This window comes from Pituophis catenifer, unplaced genomic scaffold, assembly GCF_029215685.1.
Source record: "Pituophis catenifer annectens isolate HBS135680 unplaced genomic scaffold, rPitCat1.0.hap2 SCAF_2, whole genome shotgun sequence".
Taxonomy (NCBI): Eukaryota; Metazoa; Chordata; class Lepidosauria; order Squamata; family Colubridae; genus Pituophis; species Pituophis catenifer.
Window position 1 is genome coordinate 79812695 of NW_027256882.1, and position 16824 is coordinate 79829518.

The window sequence follows — 16824 nt, forward strand, 5'->3', positions numbered from 1 at the left end:
GTCACAAAGATCTTCTGGCAATTTGTTAAGAACTCTATGGAATGGGTTTTCATTGTTTTCCTCTAGGATTTTTTTATTTTATTTTTTTTGCTTGTTTGGGTTTGGAATTATCTGGTGGCTTTCCATCCAGTCTTAAATAGGCCTTCTTAGCTTTCTGTGATCGAGCAAGGTTATCCAGGTAGTGAGAAGAGCTACACACACACAAAAAAGTAGCTCAGAGAGCACCTGAGGCCCAGGAACAACTTCCGATCCTTATCTCAATGAGTCCAACAGAGAAATGAGACTACACTATGCTGTGCTTACTACTAGGATATGACTTGAACTCCAGGATTTGTTTAGAAAGTAACCCACTATAGGGATGATTTAAGAACTGTTCCTCTACTTCGTAAATCAATTATCTCAATTTTTCTACTGTCTATTGAATTGAGCAATTCCTCCATCAGCCACGGGGCAATCAGTAAAATCTGTTTTATCTTCATGTATTTTATATCCATATTCAGAACTCCCCATTATTACTATGTAATGACTGTAATTGCTTTTTCTCTCACTACATGGTTGCCTTCCTTTCCCTCCAGGCATCCAGCTGTTGGTAGAAGTGCTAATAACTAAGCATGTCTCTTAATTCAGTTATAACTACTGATTAGTTCATAAGAAAGAGAGCAATATAGACATTACAACCTATGGAAAACCCACAAATTAATAAAATGTGAAATATAAAATAAACAAATAAATGAATCTTTGAACAAATTTGCAGAACAATACATTTGAACTGATTTGATACTAACTGCATCACAACTTTCTAACACAAATGCAAACAGGATTGTCGATTTTGCAAATTCCAACCATAGGGGAAATAGCTAGTCCAGGATCTAACATTTTAGGAGTGAAGATGGCTTTCCCAGGAGGCTTAATCTTTGTATCTTCAAGTTGAAATCTTCAGGGTAAATTTCATACATTTTTTTCCCAATATATATTTGGAAATTTTATCTGGGATTTGTAACACAGTAGCACATGAAAAAAGCACTAAAATTATCTTTAACACAAGATGGACCCCGGTAAAATAAATGTTGAGGTATCACTTTTGTCAAAATAAAGCCATTATATGAGCTATTCTAACCTACTTGTTCTACTGTACTGTGGCCCATACTTAAAATGCTGAGAAATGTGGACCTAAATCAGAGATGTGTGAACTGCTAAAAACTCTCCACATCAGTAGGTCATTATTGCCATCTCAGATTTTCTTTTAAAAAGGAAATAAACTATGATTATAATACTCTTTTCAAAAGAATATGATTGTGAAAGCAAAAATAAATAAATAGTTTAAGCGGTCCTCCATGAGTAAGTAAAATATTCCAGTTCTGTACAATTTCTATCCCTTGCAAAGAAAAGTTATAGTTCCCAGTCAGAATCACTATACCATTTATTCTGGTGTTTTAAAACTTGTCTTACTGTGTCTAGAAATAGAGGGGGGGGCTGCTGCTAGTTTCCTACCTGAAGAGTTATCTTTACTTGCATGTTACTGAAGAAATTAGTGAATAACACAGGGCTGTCAAACTCCCGGCCCATGGGCTGGATGTATCACATGCTAGCCACACCCACGCGCGGTTTAGCGAAGGAGAAAATAGTCCCGATACATCACATGATGCCGACGTGACATAACACCCCTGCAAGACTGTCACACACGTCCCCAGCCATTGCATAAGCTGCTTCACCCCACCCCACCCCAAATCTTTCAAACCGAATGGTGAAAGGACTTTTCTATCAAAATGAATGAGAATGGTTGAAATCAATGCTAGTTAACTAGTTAAGTGTCACAAAGTCACATCTGATTCTGGGGCATTCTATAAATGAAAGCTTGCCATTTCAACCTGTAAAGATTTTCCATTTCTTTGATTGCATCTATTCATTGCCTTTCTTTTTCTAGTTCTACTTTGTTCTTGTTCATTGCCTGCTTGCATCACATACCAAAATTATGCGAGATTCTGCTTGCTGCACATCACCTCAAGAGAGCAATCAAGTCTTTCTGTAGTCAAGGAAGGACTGGTTCTTCTTGCAATCCTTGGCACTTTTCATGGCCACTGTTCCGAAGCATCTACATTTCTCGTTCACTTTCTCTGTGTTTAGCGTTTACAGACTTCCGGGACCACCAGAAGTCTACTTCTTTAACTATTCTGACCTTTATTGTTCTTCAAAAAGCCCTTCCACTTCACAATCTGGTCTAGGTCTGCTATTGTTTTCCTCTCTAGAATGAATTTCCAGCACCCTGTCCATCTTTATTCTGGAGCCCAAGTAAACAAATGTTTCTACCGTCTTCCTTTCATCAATCGCAAATTCACTAAGCATGCAGGTTAGCATAATAGTTGTCTTCTTAAATGGAAGGGGGGGGGAACAGCACACACTTTAAATAAATAAAGTGAGTATTAGCAAAATAGTTCAAATTCTTATAGTCAAATGAGAATTCTAAAGGAGTTCACATATTCATATTGTTTTTATGTTGCATTATGTTTGGAAATATTGAAAAGTTGGCATTTTTAAAAAGACCTGATTTTTTTATTTTACTACCCACAGAGGGGAGTGGGTGGGTGAACCCTCTGAGCTTCTTGGACTTTTTGTTTTGTTTTGGAGTATTTTTACCTCTGGTCTTACAGGATCTTCTATGCCAACCACACAAATGCAGGTAAGATCAGTTAAAATATCATTTTCATTGTCCCATTCTGGTTCAGGATCACTTGGAAAGTCTCGAAAAGCTACACAGATGGTTCTCAATCCATCACAGGCCATGGGCTCAATCACTTTCTTAACCATCTCATCTCTATCACGAGGTCTAAAAATGCGAATCTCTCCTGCAGCATTAAGAATCTTAGAACATCTGGAAAGAAAGGAAAACAAATGACTGGATCACAACTGCAAAGAAGTAAGATTCAACAATTGAGATGGATGAACGAGATTATGGCATTTAGAATATTTTTTTAAAAAAAAAATAGTAGCGGCAACTTGGATCATACCTGCCTCAAATAATGAGTGATGAAATTCCAATTAACAAAATAAAGTTTTTTCAAACAAAGAGACTATGTCAAAAGATCTCTTTACCGTCTCCCTTTATGTATTAGTCCAAATTCTGCCCAAAGCAAGTACTTATAATAAAGAAAACATATCGATGACACTTCATACATATTTTACTCAGAATTGTCCAGTAAATGATGATACACTAAAAGAAAAAATGTCTTACAAATTTTACATAAAAGAATGTCCCATTGTTTTTATGGAGATTTGGAGTTTCCTTAGGGATACATCTATCTGATTGACTGTCTGTGGCAGCAGTATATTTATATTCACAAAGCAACTGGGAACACCTCCATATAGAATTAATGAAAAAGGGTTCAAAACAAATACCGTGCACATACTTCTTTAGGACAATTTCAGAAGCCCCTTTGCTATACATTCGGAAGCTGTCATCTGGCATTTTAATGACAGTGCTCATTGACTTTCTCACAGAGTTAAATGTGTAAACTTTGTAGAGTTTCTCTTCAGGCATTTGATTCCGAACAAGTTGATAATCCTGCTTTAGATCCACCACAAATCCAAGCAATCCACATTCTGTCTTGTTGCCAACCTGACGAGGTAGACCACCTTCCTTTTCTGGTGGCTAAGGAGAAAGAGAAAAAAAAATGGACTTCAGGGTTTGTCATTTAGCATCCTCACCTGATCTCACCTGTGATGACATGTAGTTCTTCCCTATTATTATCGTTTTTAGATAGCCCTCAGCTTATCTTTTGTATTGGGATGTTTTTTATTTTGGCTGTGGACTGCCCTGAGTCCAGCAGGAGAAGGATGGTATACAAGTTTAATAAAAAATAAATAAATAAATAAATAAATGACCAGAATTGGGACTAGAACTTCTGTCATTAAGCGAATCATGTGGTTTCCCCCATTGACGTTGCTTGTGGAAATCCCCCAGGGCAGGTTGTAAATGCTAAGCATGTGATTCCAGGAAGCTGCAGCTGTGGTAAATACCTGCCAGTTGCCAAGCACCAAAATTTTGACCATGTGGCCAGGGGGATATTTAGACAGTCACAAGTGCAAGGACCAGGTGTAAGTCCTGGTGGCGCAGCAGACTAAAGCACTGTTATTAACACCAGCTGCCTGCAATTACTGCAAGTTCAAATCGCACCAGGCTCAAGGTTGACTCAGCCTTCCATCCTTTCTAAGGTAGGTAAAATGAGGACCCAGATTGTGGGGGCAATAAGCTGACTTTGTATAAAATATACAAAAGTATAAAGGCTATTGCTTAACGCATTGTAAGCCGCCCTGAGTCTCCGGAGAAGGGCGGCATATAAATCATTTTTTTTAAAAAAAAGTCACTTTTTTCATTGCCATCGTAACTTTCAATGGTTGGTAAACAAATAGTCCTAAATCAAGATCTATTTTTTGAAAGAAAAACAGTTGCAGAAGCCTGAAAAGTATATTAGAGCATTACAAAGAGATTCTGGTGCTTTAAGAGTGTTTCTATTCCACATTGCTCTCAGATTCTTTTTCAAAGTGAAACAAAGCAGAATATACAGCTTGTTTGGTTGCTTTCCATATCACAGCAATGAAAAGTTCAGATTTAAACTGCATAAAATTAAGGTAACTTTTAATTTGGAGACTAGAGTAAATGGTCTGTCCATCGCATTTAAAAACAAAGCAAAACTATTCATTTAAAATATACTGCTCAAAAAAATAAAGTGAACACAAGCAGAAGACATTCGAGATCTGAATGAATGAAATAGCCTTATTAAATACTTTGTTCTTTACATACAGTAGTTTATACACTGCTCAAACAACTAAAGGGAATACAAAACTACTGTATGTAACAAAGTATTTAATAAGGCTATTGCATTCATTCAGATCTTGGATGTCTTCTGCTTGTGTTCCCTTTATTTTTTTAAGCAGTGTATTTCTATTCCACCCTTTGTTCCTACACAAAAAAATAAAATTAAAATAGAATTTTTAAAAAATGATTCCAAAATAGTACTTTAAAGCTAGTTTGAAAACACATGTAACTGCAAAGGAGTTTAAAACTTGCTTTGCTGCAAAGCAATGATTAATATTTATAAACAGAAAGAAAACAATTGGTTCTGTAGTTCATCTGAACACTAGTTTTCATTCATTTCATTCATTTCATTTCACTAGCCAGTCATTCACCATTTTCAATCTGGAAAGTGGATGTAATAATGAAATGGAAGCATTGTGACCATCACAGCAAGCTTAATCCAAATTAAGCTCTCCAGATTTGTCAGATTTCAACTGCCAAAGTTGATGTAGTATAATGTTTGGACCCAATGTTTGGATGGGAGACCCAGTTCTAATGGCTCTTGCCAGGAAACAGAAAAGGGGAGCACTGTGCATATTATTACTTGGAACTCCTGAAGGCAAAAAATCAAATATAAATCTAGCATATGAATAAAATAAAAATAAATAATTCTCAGTTTAGGAAAGCATTGTAGAAGTGAAGTCATTTGAAAGAAGAATACTGCCATTTAAAGTCATGGTGTGATTTTCCTGCTTTCAGGAATGTAAGAAGTACTTGAGAAATTTTTGTAATCAATACATTTATTGTAGAATGTTTAGTCTTCTGGACTGATAGTCAATTCTATCAGCCGAAGGTAAACTAAAAGGCTTCTAGTAACTGAAAGTACTTAAAAAATTGCAATATAAAGGTTGCAATATAAAATTGGGGAGGGGGTTAAAGGGTTGGGTAGGCTGGATACATTTGATCAGATGCATGATTTAGGAGCTTACTTCCAGGTAAGCATACTTAGGATTCCGCAATGCTCTGAATTACAAGTCATATTGAGAAATGTAGCTCAAGATGCTGGCAGTTCAAACTTTCTGTTTCGCTTCCACTAATGATCAAAGTGTCATCCTATAAGGGATGTGTAAAAGTTCTGAAGAAGTACTTCACTTTTGCCTCATGTCTGGGAATTCTTTTTTTTAAAGTTTTTAATTTTTATTTCTTATACACATATTGTAAATGTACATTGTCTTATCCATAATTGATCATATATATACATATCTTTTCCTAATGAAAGCATAAAATAAACTCTATCGGTGGTTCCAATATCCAGGAGAAGCTTATGTACATACACTTCTTCTCATCCTCTCCCACCAATCCAAACTAATCTCAGTAAGAGGTCCCCAATTTTTATCCATTTGAAAGAGATTTGTGGTTTAAATGAAGGACACTCCCACAGATGAGCAATCTCAATGTATATGTTTCACAGAAAAACATGACATTGATAAACATGACACTAATTATACATTTAGATGATACCGTGTTTCCCTGAAAATAAGATCCTGTCTTTTATTTTTTTGAACCCTGAAATAAGCACTTGGCCTTATTGCCATGCGCTCAAAAGCCCAATTGGGCTTATTAAGAGGGGATGTCTTATTTTGGGGAAAACAGGGTAGTATACATTTTTTCCTACTGTATCTACCTGCCAAACCAATTTCCATGCAGTAGAAATTACTGCTGTCAATCTGGAGCAGATTATTAGTTAAAGTAATATTGTGCATGACTGCATTCCCACTCACGCTAGTAATACTAGTACCAAATTTGTAGATGATACAACAGTGGTGGAACTCATCTCCAGGAGGGATGAGTCTGCCTATCGAGATGAGGTGGACTGGTTGCTTTCATGGTATGGAGATAATAACTTGGTCCTTAACCGAGACCGAATGGAGCAAGTGGCCAGTTTTAATTTTCTGGGTGTTTTCATGAATGAAAAACTGCTGGTGACTTTCTACTGCTGCACCATAGAGAGTATTTTAACTTACTGCTCTTGTGTATGCAGTGGTGGGTGCCAAATTTTTTTACTACCGGTTCTGTGGGTGTGGCTTGGTGGGCGTGGCTTGGTGGGCATGGCAGGGGATGGATACTGTAAAATCTCCATTCCCATCCCACTTCAGGGGAAATTACTGCAAAATCCCCATTTCCTCCCGATCAGCTGGGACTTGGAAGGCAAAGAATAGATGGGGACGGAGCCAGTCAGAATTTTTACTACCAGTTCTCTGAACTACTCAAAATTTCTGCTACCAGTTATGCAGAACTGGTCAGAACCTGCTGAAACACACCTCTGTGTGTATGGTTTGCCAATTGTGCAGTGGCAGATAGGACAGTGCTCCAGAGGGTTAACATCATTGCCCAGGGGATCATTGCTTGTCCTCTCCCCTCTTTGGAAGAGATTTAAGCTCCCGCTGCCTTAAGAAAGTTCAAAACATTTTTAAAGATCCATCTCATCCTGGGCACCCTTTTTTTGAACTATTACCATCTGGCAGACGGTACAGGATAATAAAAACAAAGACAAATAGGCTGAAAAACAGCTTCTATCCCAGGGCAGTAACTATATTGAATTCTGCTGTACATGTAATATTAATGCAATATTGGTTTTCAATTCAATTGTATAGAATGTGAAAGATGTTTGTTTGTGTTTTATTTTTTATTATAATGTACACTGAAGATGGCATTTAATTTCATTGTTCAAGGTGCAATGACACTAAACTAAACTAAACTAAACTAAAAGTTTTACATTCCTTTTATCCTCTTTAAAGTTACAAGCCATTCACCCTTAATGTCATATAAATGCAAAAATATGAATACACGATAGCAGGAAAACACACTTAAATACATACACCAACTCCTATAAAAATATTTGGAATGTTAAAATAAGCTACTGAACCAGCAATGTTCAGAATCAGATGCAGCCATGAACAGGCCTTCTTCCTGGATTTGGTACTTATGAGAGCATCTTCAAAGATATTCTCAATATACAAGCAGGGTTATACAGGAGAAGGCAATAGCCTATCTATATTGTGGTCTTCAGCATTTAGGGCTCACTGCTATCATCTAGAATTGTACCTGACCACACATAAAGCCCCTTGTATCCTGCAGTAATAGTACTTTAGAAATATTCTTCACAGCAAGTCCTCTGTAAAGAAAATGCAATAACAATCCAGAGAGAAGTCATGGGAGGACAAGTGCCTTCATAACTCTTAAGAGACTCTTAGACTCTTTTCTTAATTTTCAAAACAAAGGATTAAAGTAATTAAATGATAATGAAAACAATTATTCTTTTGACATTATCTCAGTCTCTGGACATTACAAGACAATGCGGCTAATTTCTAGTTTACTTGCTTAATGATTTATGTCATTATTATAAGACTCAGTCTGCCATTCTGTATTCTATTCATGTCAGAAAACTATTTTGCAAAATGTTTGATAATTCAGGTCTATTCATTTTATAATATGATTTCTCTGTATCAAAAGAATCTAATAGTCAATGATTTATTGAAGAGCAAAACTCTACTCTGTTCATCCCCTGCTTGGACTTCTGTTTATTTTCACTTTCAGAATTCTACCAAACACTTTTGAGGCATGCTTAACATACTAATTCTTATAAATTCAATTATTACACATTTTCCCTACAACAAACCTCTTACAAATCAACAAGCAGCAATATAGTCTTCACACTCAGATAAAAACAAGTGGCATAGCAACTTTAGGAGAAAAACACACCCAAATGTTGACATCTCTGCAGTTATGCCATCTACACTGCAGCCTTTTCATTTTTTTTACATTCTCCAGCTCTTATGATATTTTTTCATCTTTTGTTCTTGGTCACTAATGTTTATAAAATTCATTTCAGTTCCACCTTTTGACATTTCAGTAACATTTTCACCCAAAGTATTTTAAAATACTTCTTCAAACTTTTTCTTCACTTCACAATTTCATCATGTTTATTTTTAATTCTATTCAATGTGATGGAAGCTCCTCATTTATCCCTTTTATACAACATTTTTAATTTCCACCCAAAGCTGTATTTTGTGAGTTTTTCTTAAACTCTTTTTGACTACATTTTTATAACTGTTTTTTTCTCTTTCTACATATTGTATTTTTATCCTCATTTTTTTTTCACATTTACCACTAATTTCTATTACCCCAGTACTGACATTGTTCTAATTTTAGATGACAGTGGGTGGGATGTTGCCAATGCATCTCTAATTTGCTTTTCTTTTATATAAAATCAAGTCCATATGTTCACCTGATATTCAGACCTGGGTACATTTATGGCAGTCAGGCAAAGACAAGTGAAGCAAGTGCTTAGTATTGTAGCAGAAGTGGGTTTCAGCAGGTTCTGACCAGTAGTGGGATTCAGCCAGTTCGCACCACTTCGGGAGAACCGGTTGTTAACTTTCTGAGCAGTTTGGTGAACTGGTTGTTGGAAGAAATCATTAGGGCAGAGAACCGGTTGTTAAATTATTTGAATCCCATCACTGGTTCTGACTAGTTCTGGAGAACCGATAGTGGAAATTTTGAGTAGTTCGGAGAACCGGTAGTAAAAATTCTGACTGGCCCCGCCCCCCTCTATTCTCTGCCTCCTGAGTCCCAGCTGATCAGGAGGAAATGGGGATTTTGCAGTAACCGTCCCCTGGAGGGGAGGGAATGGAGATTTTACAGCATCCTTCCCCTGCCATGCCCACTAAGCCACGCCCACCAAGCCATGCCACAACCACAGAACCGGTAGTAAAAAATTTTGAAACCCACCACTGTATTGTAGCAAGCTAATCTGCAAATTCCTGTCAGGTGCAAAGAATCGGGACGATGTGTTAAGTTGCAGTACCCAAGATTTATTGCTCAAGTTAACTAATGTTCGACACTTAAGATAAGGGTCAAGGTAATTCTTACACTTGGGTCACATACTCAAAGCAGGCAACAATAATTCAGAATGCTACACTGTTTTCTTCAAAAGCTTTTCTGTATCTTTCAAAATAATATTCACTGGATCACATCAATTCCCATTACCACCTAAGATTCACCTAGATTCACATGCCTTACACCAATATAGATGTCCCTTATTCATTGTGTCTTATACAAATTTAGCCCTGTCTTTCACAATTATACTTAGAACTTCACCTACCTGTATGCATTCATTAATTGACCCGCACAAATAAATCCTCTTTATTCAGGCCTAGCACTCTTGCTTTTTTCTTACTTTCAGGAGCAGATTGTTTTCTTGTATTCAAGAATTAATTCTCTTTACCAGTTATTTTTCCTATTTACCAAGTCCTAACTTCCCATATGTCGTGATCATCACTAGAGAGGAACTATAGAAACTAATCTATGCTGCCTGTTATGGCTTTAGTCAGTTGAAGCATTTTTATAATACTTCCTAGTAAGGGGAAAAAAAGAGTTGGCTAAATTACTAGTCTTACCTGTACCCATATCACATGCAAAATTGTCTCAGCAGTTTTAAAACATTTGGGCTAGTACAGGTAGTCCTTGATGTATGACTACAATCAAACCCAAAATTTCTGTTGCTAAGTGAAACATTTGTTAAATGAGTTTGCCCCATTTTACGACCTTTCTTGCCACTGTTGTTAAGTGAATTGCTGTACTTTAACACAATTTTTAAATGAATCTGGCTTCCCCATTGACTTGGTTTGTCAAAAGGTCGCAAAAGGCTATTACATGACCCCGGGACATTGCAACCATCATAAATAGGAATCAATTGCCAAGCATCTGAGTTTTGATCACATGACCATGGGAATGCTGCAAAATGTAAAAATTGGTCATAAGTCACTTTTTTCAATGCCATTGTAACTTTGGTCAGTAAATGAACTGTTGTAAGTCAAGGACTACATCTATATGCAATATATTGAGATAGTCAGAATATAAATATTCACAATCTTCTACAGTAAACTCCAATTGGGGAGGCCATTCAACTCCTGATGTTTAATAAGGTTTATAAATTTACACTGCATAACAAAAATTATATCTAATTTCCCATAGGTTGAAGGAAGAAACTGATTTTTTTTCTCTTATTAGGAGATTTCTGAATTTAAGCATATGATGTAATATGACTGTTATGACATCTAATTTCTGGTCATTAAAATCAGAATAATGTTCTATTGGTTGTTTTTTTAAAGTTAGCAACAACTCACTATTTAAGCTTTAAAAATTATTTTAATTAAAGAATATGAAAAGCCCTTACTATAAGGTAGGCAAGACTTAAAGAACTAATAGCAATACCACTTAGACTTATATACTGCTTCACAGTGCTTTACACTTCTCTAAGCATCTTAGAGTGTCAGCATAAAGCAGGGGTGAAATGCTCCCGGTTCCGCCTGGATTGGCCGATCCAGTAGCAATGGCGGTGGGTAGTTCAGAGAACTGGTAGCAAAAATCCCTGTCCCCCCCCCCCCGCCATGCCCACCCAATCGCCTGGTCCCCACTTGTCCACTTGGCAGCTTGCTGCTTCTTTTGGGCTCGCTCGCTTTCCCTGCTTTGCTTCGGCTACTGCAATCAATTGCATCAGCTAGCAACTCAATCTGCCTGCCTTGTGCCTTCAATTTGGTAAGTAACTGGGGTTTTTTTTTGGGGGGGGGAGCTTTAAAAAAATAATTAATTGGGTTTTTTTAAAGAGTTTTATTTTTTTTAGACATAGCAATTTAAAATTAAGGAAGTTTTAAATTTAGCTGCTTTTAACTAAAAATATAAATAAAATAATAAAATAAAATAAAATAAAATAAAATAAAATAAAATAAAATAAAATAAAATAAAATAAAATAATGAAATGAAATGAAATGAAATGAAATGAAATGAAATGAAATGAAATGAAATGAAATAAAATAAAATAAAATAAAATAAAATAAAATGAAATAAAAATTTTGTGCAGCTTTTTGAGATTTGGTGTTTCTGTAGTGTTTCACTCTAACTACACAAACATACAAAATCTCACAAAGCTGTATGTGGCATTTTGTGTGGAAAAAAGTGTGAAAGTTGGTTTTTGAGCTTTTTGTGGCTGTGTGAAGTTTCTGCTTGTTGCAGGGGCCATTTTGGGTGAAGTGCAGCTGCTTTTACAGTTGTGTTGTGTTGTGTGTGTGTAAAGTATGAAAGTTGGTTTTTGAGCTTTTTGTGCCTCTATGAGGTTCCTGCTTGTTGCAGGGGCCATTTTGGGTGAAGTGCAGCTGCTTTTACATTGGGTGTGAGTCAGTTGTGTTGTGTTGTGTTGTGTTGTGTTGTGTGTGTGTGTGTGTGTATAAAATGTGAAAGTTGGTTTTTGGTAGCTCTTATTGTTTTGTGTACTTTGTTTATTATTTTTATTATTTATTATTATTGGCCATGCCCACCCGGTCACCTGACCACCAAGCCACGCCCACCAGATCACCTGACCACCAAGCCACACCCACCAATTAAGCCATCCCCATAGAACTGGTAGAGAAAATTTTTAGATTTCACCCCTGGCATAAAGATAAAGGTTCGCCTCGCACATATGTGCTAGTCATTCCCGACTTTAGGAGGCAGTGGGCATCTCCGTTTCAAAGCTGAAGAGCCAGTGCTGTCTGAAGACGTCTCCATGGTTATGTGGCCGGCATGACTAAATGCCAAAGGTTACCTTCCCGCCAAAGGTGGTCCCTATTTTTCTACTTGCATTTTTTACGTACTTTCAAACTGCTAGGTTGACAGAAGCTGGGACAAGTAATGGGTGCTCACCCCGTTACATGGCACTAAGGATACAAACTGCTGAAATGCCAACCTTTCGATCAACAAGCTCAGCATCTTAGCCACTGAGCCACCACGTCCCTGATAGTGTCAGCATATTGTCCCCAACAATCTGGGTTGTCCTTTCACCGCCCTCGGAAGGATGGAAGTCTGAGTCAACCTTGAGCTGGTGAGACTTGAACTGCTGAACTGCTGGCAGCTGTGAGTCAGCAGAAGTAACCTACAATACTGCATTCTAACCACGGCGCCACCATGGCTCTTGAATGCAATGAAGTTGTTACAGTTGAAAAAAATTCATTCTGAATTAGACATCATTTGTTGTCAAACGTATCACTTATTCAAAGGTTCATGTTAAAAAAAATCTGATATAAGTATTTTGCCAAGTAAGAATGCTCATATGTATTACAGACTCATTTTCGATGCAATTCTCCTGCAAGGAACTCTTTGAAATGAATATAAATAATTTATAGGAAGATGTCTTATTTAAAATAATAACCTCACAATTTTAATATAATGCTTCTTAGAAGTCAAACGAATTAAGTTTTTAAAAAAACTAAGCAGGCAATTAGTGATTGGTAATGGCTGCATATAGAATATCCCAGCTCTGCTTTGCATGTGATATCTCACATCAGCAAAAATTACCTTCAAGCAATGGCTTAGTATTACATATCAGTTGTATGGTTTCCTAGAGAAGTTACTGATCTCCTGAGCAACCTTCAAAAAACACTTTTGCACTGGGATATTGTTGGCACTCAAGGGATGCTGTTTAAGTCTTGACCCAGTGCTTGTATACTGTGTATATCTGGAACAGAGTTAGGCTCAATTCTGACAAGACCAAGTGGCTTTGTTAGTTTGATTTCCCCCTGATTCTAGGGACATTGCATATTTAGTGTTTAATGGGATTGCATTTCTGTATGCAAAACTAGTGTACAATCAGGGGATGAATTCATAGCTCCTGCTCAAAGAACAGGTGGCAAGATGCCATTGCACAGATTGAGCCTGTTTCTGAACCAGGAGATCTTTGAGATACTTTACTGTAAGGGCTGTCAATGAAGACCACTCAGGAGATTACTCAGAAGCTAAAGCTGGTTCAGAATGTAGCCAGAATGTGGAATGTGATGAGGCGTGTTGCAGTCTCTGCATGTACCCTGCATGTACCTTTGCAAGCACTGGCTTCTATGTCAAATTCAAGATGCTGGTTATCATATATAAAATGCTTAATGGAATAGAGCTTGGCAACTTGAGGAACTGCCTAGTTCCATATGTTCCCACTGATTTTAACTAGGGTAGGCATGTTCCAGGTTCCTTCAGTTAAGCGGTGTCACTTTGTGGATCCTAAGAAGTGAACCTTCTTGGTGATGGTTCTTGTCCTGAGGAATGATATTCCCCCATAGATCCATACTGTTCCCATCCTTTATGACTTCTGCAAACTGCTTAGGATCTGCTTGTTCTCCCAAGCCAGGATGGGGATTGAGCATCTTTGGGCTTCCTAGGCCTATCTTCCAGTTAACTATTTTCTTTCTATGATAATTGCTGCTTTCTTTCACATTTCTTTTATAAAATTATAACTCAGCAAAGTCACTCTGGAGTCAGGCAACGTCAAAACTGAACAAACTAACAAACATGAAACTGTGATTCTTTGAGTGAAACTTAAAACTACAGTAATCTTCTTTATACTGCTCACTTGTGTGTACTTTCATTCATTATAACCCCAAATATATATTAAGTACTATTCCCAGGCCATGAATCCTTTATTGCATATTTGTTTCTGAGTCAGAGCTGGGATCTTTTTCTACTATGTTACAGATCAAAGGTTAGGCAGGTAAAAATACCATATTATGTGATTGCTGAAATGAATAGAAAGGGAACAAACAATTATCTTCCTGATGTGCCTTTTCTGCCCAAACCAGAGAAGGGAAAAAGAGCTTGTTATTTTGAGCTGCCTCCTGGGCTTAAGAAAACCACATGCCAACTGGCAAAGAACCTGCCCCTTGGGAAAAATAGGAAAGAGGAGCTGAAGTGATGAAGCATTTTAATGTGCTTTGAAATTAAAGAAAGAAGTGAGTAAAAAAATCCTTAACCGGGCTGAGGCTTTCATGAAAGTTCAGCTATGACGATGAACTACTCCCTTCCTTTGGTAGTTTCACAGTGCAACCCTGCCTTAGACAGGGCTATTTCTAAGGAAGGACTGAATCCGTCTGCCACCACTTTGCAAAATCAGATTCTGTCTATCACTTTCATGACACACTTTGAACTTCCACTCACCAGATAAGTCTCCAGAATGAGATAACATGATGCATATCCCTAAAGCCTATTGGACAAAATGATTTTTCCAGTGGTTCGGTCATTAATAAAACATTTAAAAAAGGAGGGAGGGAGGGAGGGAGGGAGGGAGGGAGAAGGAAGGAAGGAAGGAAGGAAGGAGGGAGGGAGGGAGGGAGGGAGGGAGGGAGGAAGGAAGGAAGGAAGGAAGGAAGGAAGGAAGGAAGGAAGGAAGGAAGGAAGGAAGGAAGGAAGGAAGGAAGGAATGAAGGAATCAAGGCAGATGGAATGAGTCATAATGAACTCAGAAAAGAGAAGGACAAAAAAAGAAAAGCTATATTGCTGGGCATGAAAGTGCTATGCATGCACTTACTGTGCCTCTTTTTATTATTTGGATTAAATAACAGGAAAAAACAATAACAGGAAAAAATCTCCAATTTTTATCTCAGATATGAAGGAACAATCTTCAATTCACAGTGTCCTGTATGCAGATAAAAGGCTTTTGAGCTTATTTTTAATTGGTACTCATTTTGATTTTTAAAACTGGGTTGGTTTATTTGTATTATTAAACATTGCTTTTGGTTTTATCTTTTTAATCCAGGATGAGCTATTTTGCTTCACAAAGTGGCAAATCAACACTTGAAAGAACTCAACAGGCATTTCTCATTTTTCAAATCCAAGAACAGATTTTTCTGAGAAACCCTGAAAGCCATACTTGTCCAACTAAAAGGGTTACCCCAGAGACATACATAGTACTATGTAATTCACTTGAGTTTACTGATTACCTGAATTAACTAACAATACCTTTAGAGGATGCACTCAAATGATTTAAAATATTGTTCCAAATAAAAAAGTTTTTCAATTTAACGATTATACTTCAAAACACATACATGAAAGATTAGTCAGTTATGTTGTGGTTCCTAATGCTAATGGTACTTTAAAAACAAGAATTGGCAATGAATTCTATAAAATCTCCTTCTCAGTTCTTATTAGCAGTGACTGTTATTATTTGTTTTCTTGGCAGCTTCCTCTTACTACATAATTTCAGAGGCAGATAATATATTAGTAATACAGAAATACCAGGGAGCTTGTCAAGTTGCTTATCTTCCTTGAATCTTTCCTTTTGCAGTTGTGTCAGCTGTAGATTTCCGGCAAATATTTGATTATACATTTTTGTCATATTTTCAAAAAAGTAACAACAATTAAATAATCATTACTCTATAACATGTCTTCATTCCTCAATACAATTCATGGACAAGCAATTAATTAGAAAACAGTAGATTAATGACACCTCTAAATTTGCACACTTCAAGTTAATCATTTATTTGTTTTCAGTTTGTTTGTACTTCCCAACTCAATCATAACTTGTCATGGTTTAATACATATACACTAATACACACATACACATAAATTATATTTCTATGTATAATTTAAATTACAATTTAAAAAGATAAAAAATGATTGCAAGCTAGAAAAAAGAAAAGAAAAAATAGAAAGTGAAAAAAAGAGAAGGAAAATAAGAATATAATTTTAAAAAAGATATACACATACATATAAACATACACACACATATATAGAGACAGAGACAGAGAGAAAGAGAGATGACTTTCCCCTTCATCATAGCAAATACTTACAGGTTTTGTAACTTGTCACTTTTTCTTAAAATATAAAGAATGATTTTCCTACACTATATCCCATCTCTTATCTATAAACAAATCCTTGTCACTCCAGGGAAGAAATAGTGAACTAAAAGACTTCAGAGGAAGAAGTGGCAAATCGGCTCTTTCTAATTCCTCTCCAGACAATGAGAGCTCTTGAGATCAACCACAAGTGCTTCAGACAGTTGCTCCTCACGAGAGGAACAGTGGTCTCCAGCAGGTTTAGATCTCTGGGACATGACACTGGGTTTGCATCTTTTCTTTCTAATCAATTCCTTGTTAGCTGCTTTTTGGCTATTAGGAACCTTTGGATTGACAAGATTTATAGCATTGGGTAAATTTTCTTCAATCCTTAGCAAAATA

The 16824-nt window shown here is 36.7% G+C and overlaps 1 protein-coding gene across 11 annotated transcripts in view; it reads right to left on the bottom strand.

Annotated features, from left to right (window-relative positions):
* ATP2B2 (ATPase plasma membrane Ca2+ transporting 2) overlaps positions 1 to 16824 on the bottom strand; it is a 143509-nt gene that overhangs the window by 40238 nt on the left and 86447 nt on the right. For all 11 annotated transcript variants that reach the window (XM_070933673.1, XM_070933683.1, XM_070933682.1 and 8 more), the window contains 2 exons: positions 3405 to 3646; positions 2635 to 2869 (listed from right to left, as the gene is read on the bottom strand). In XM_070933673.1, the coding sequence (XP_070789774.1) occupies positions 2635 to 2869; positions 3405 to 3646 (477 nt within the window). The remainder of the gene's footprint in view (positions 1 to 2634; positions 2870 to 3404; positions 3647 to 16824) is intronic.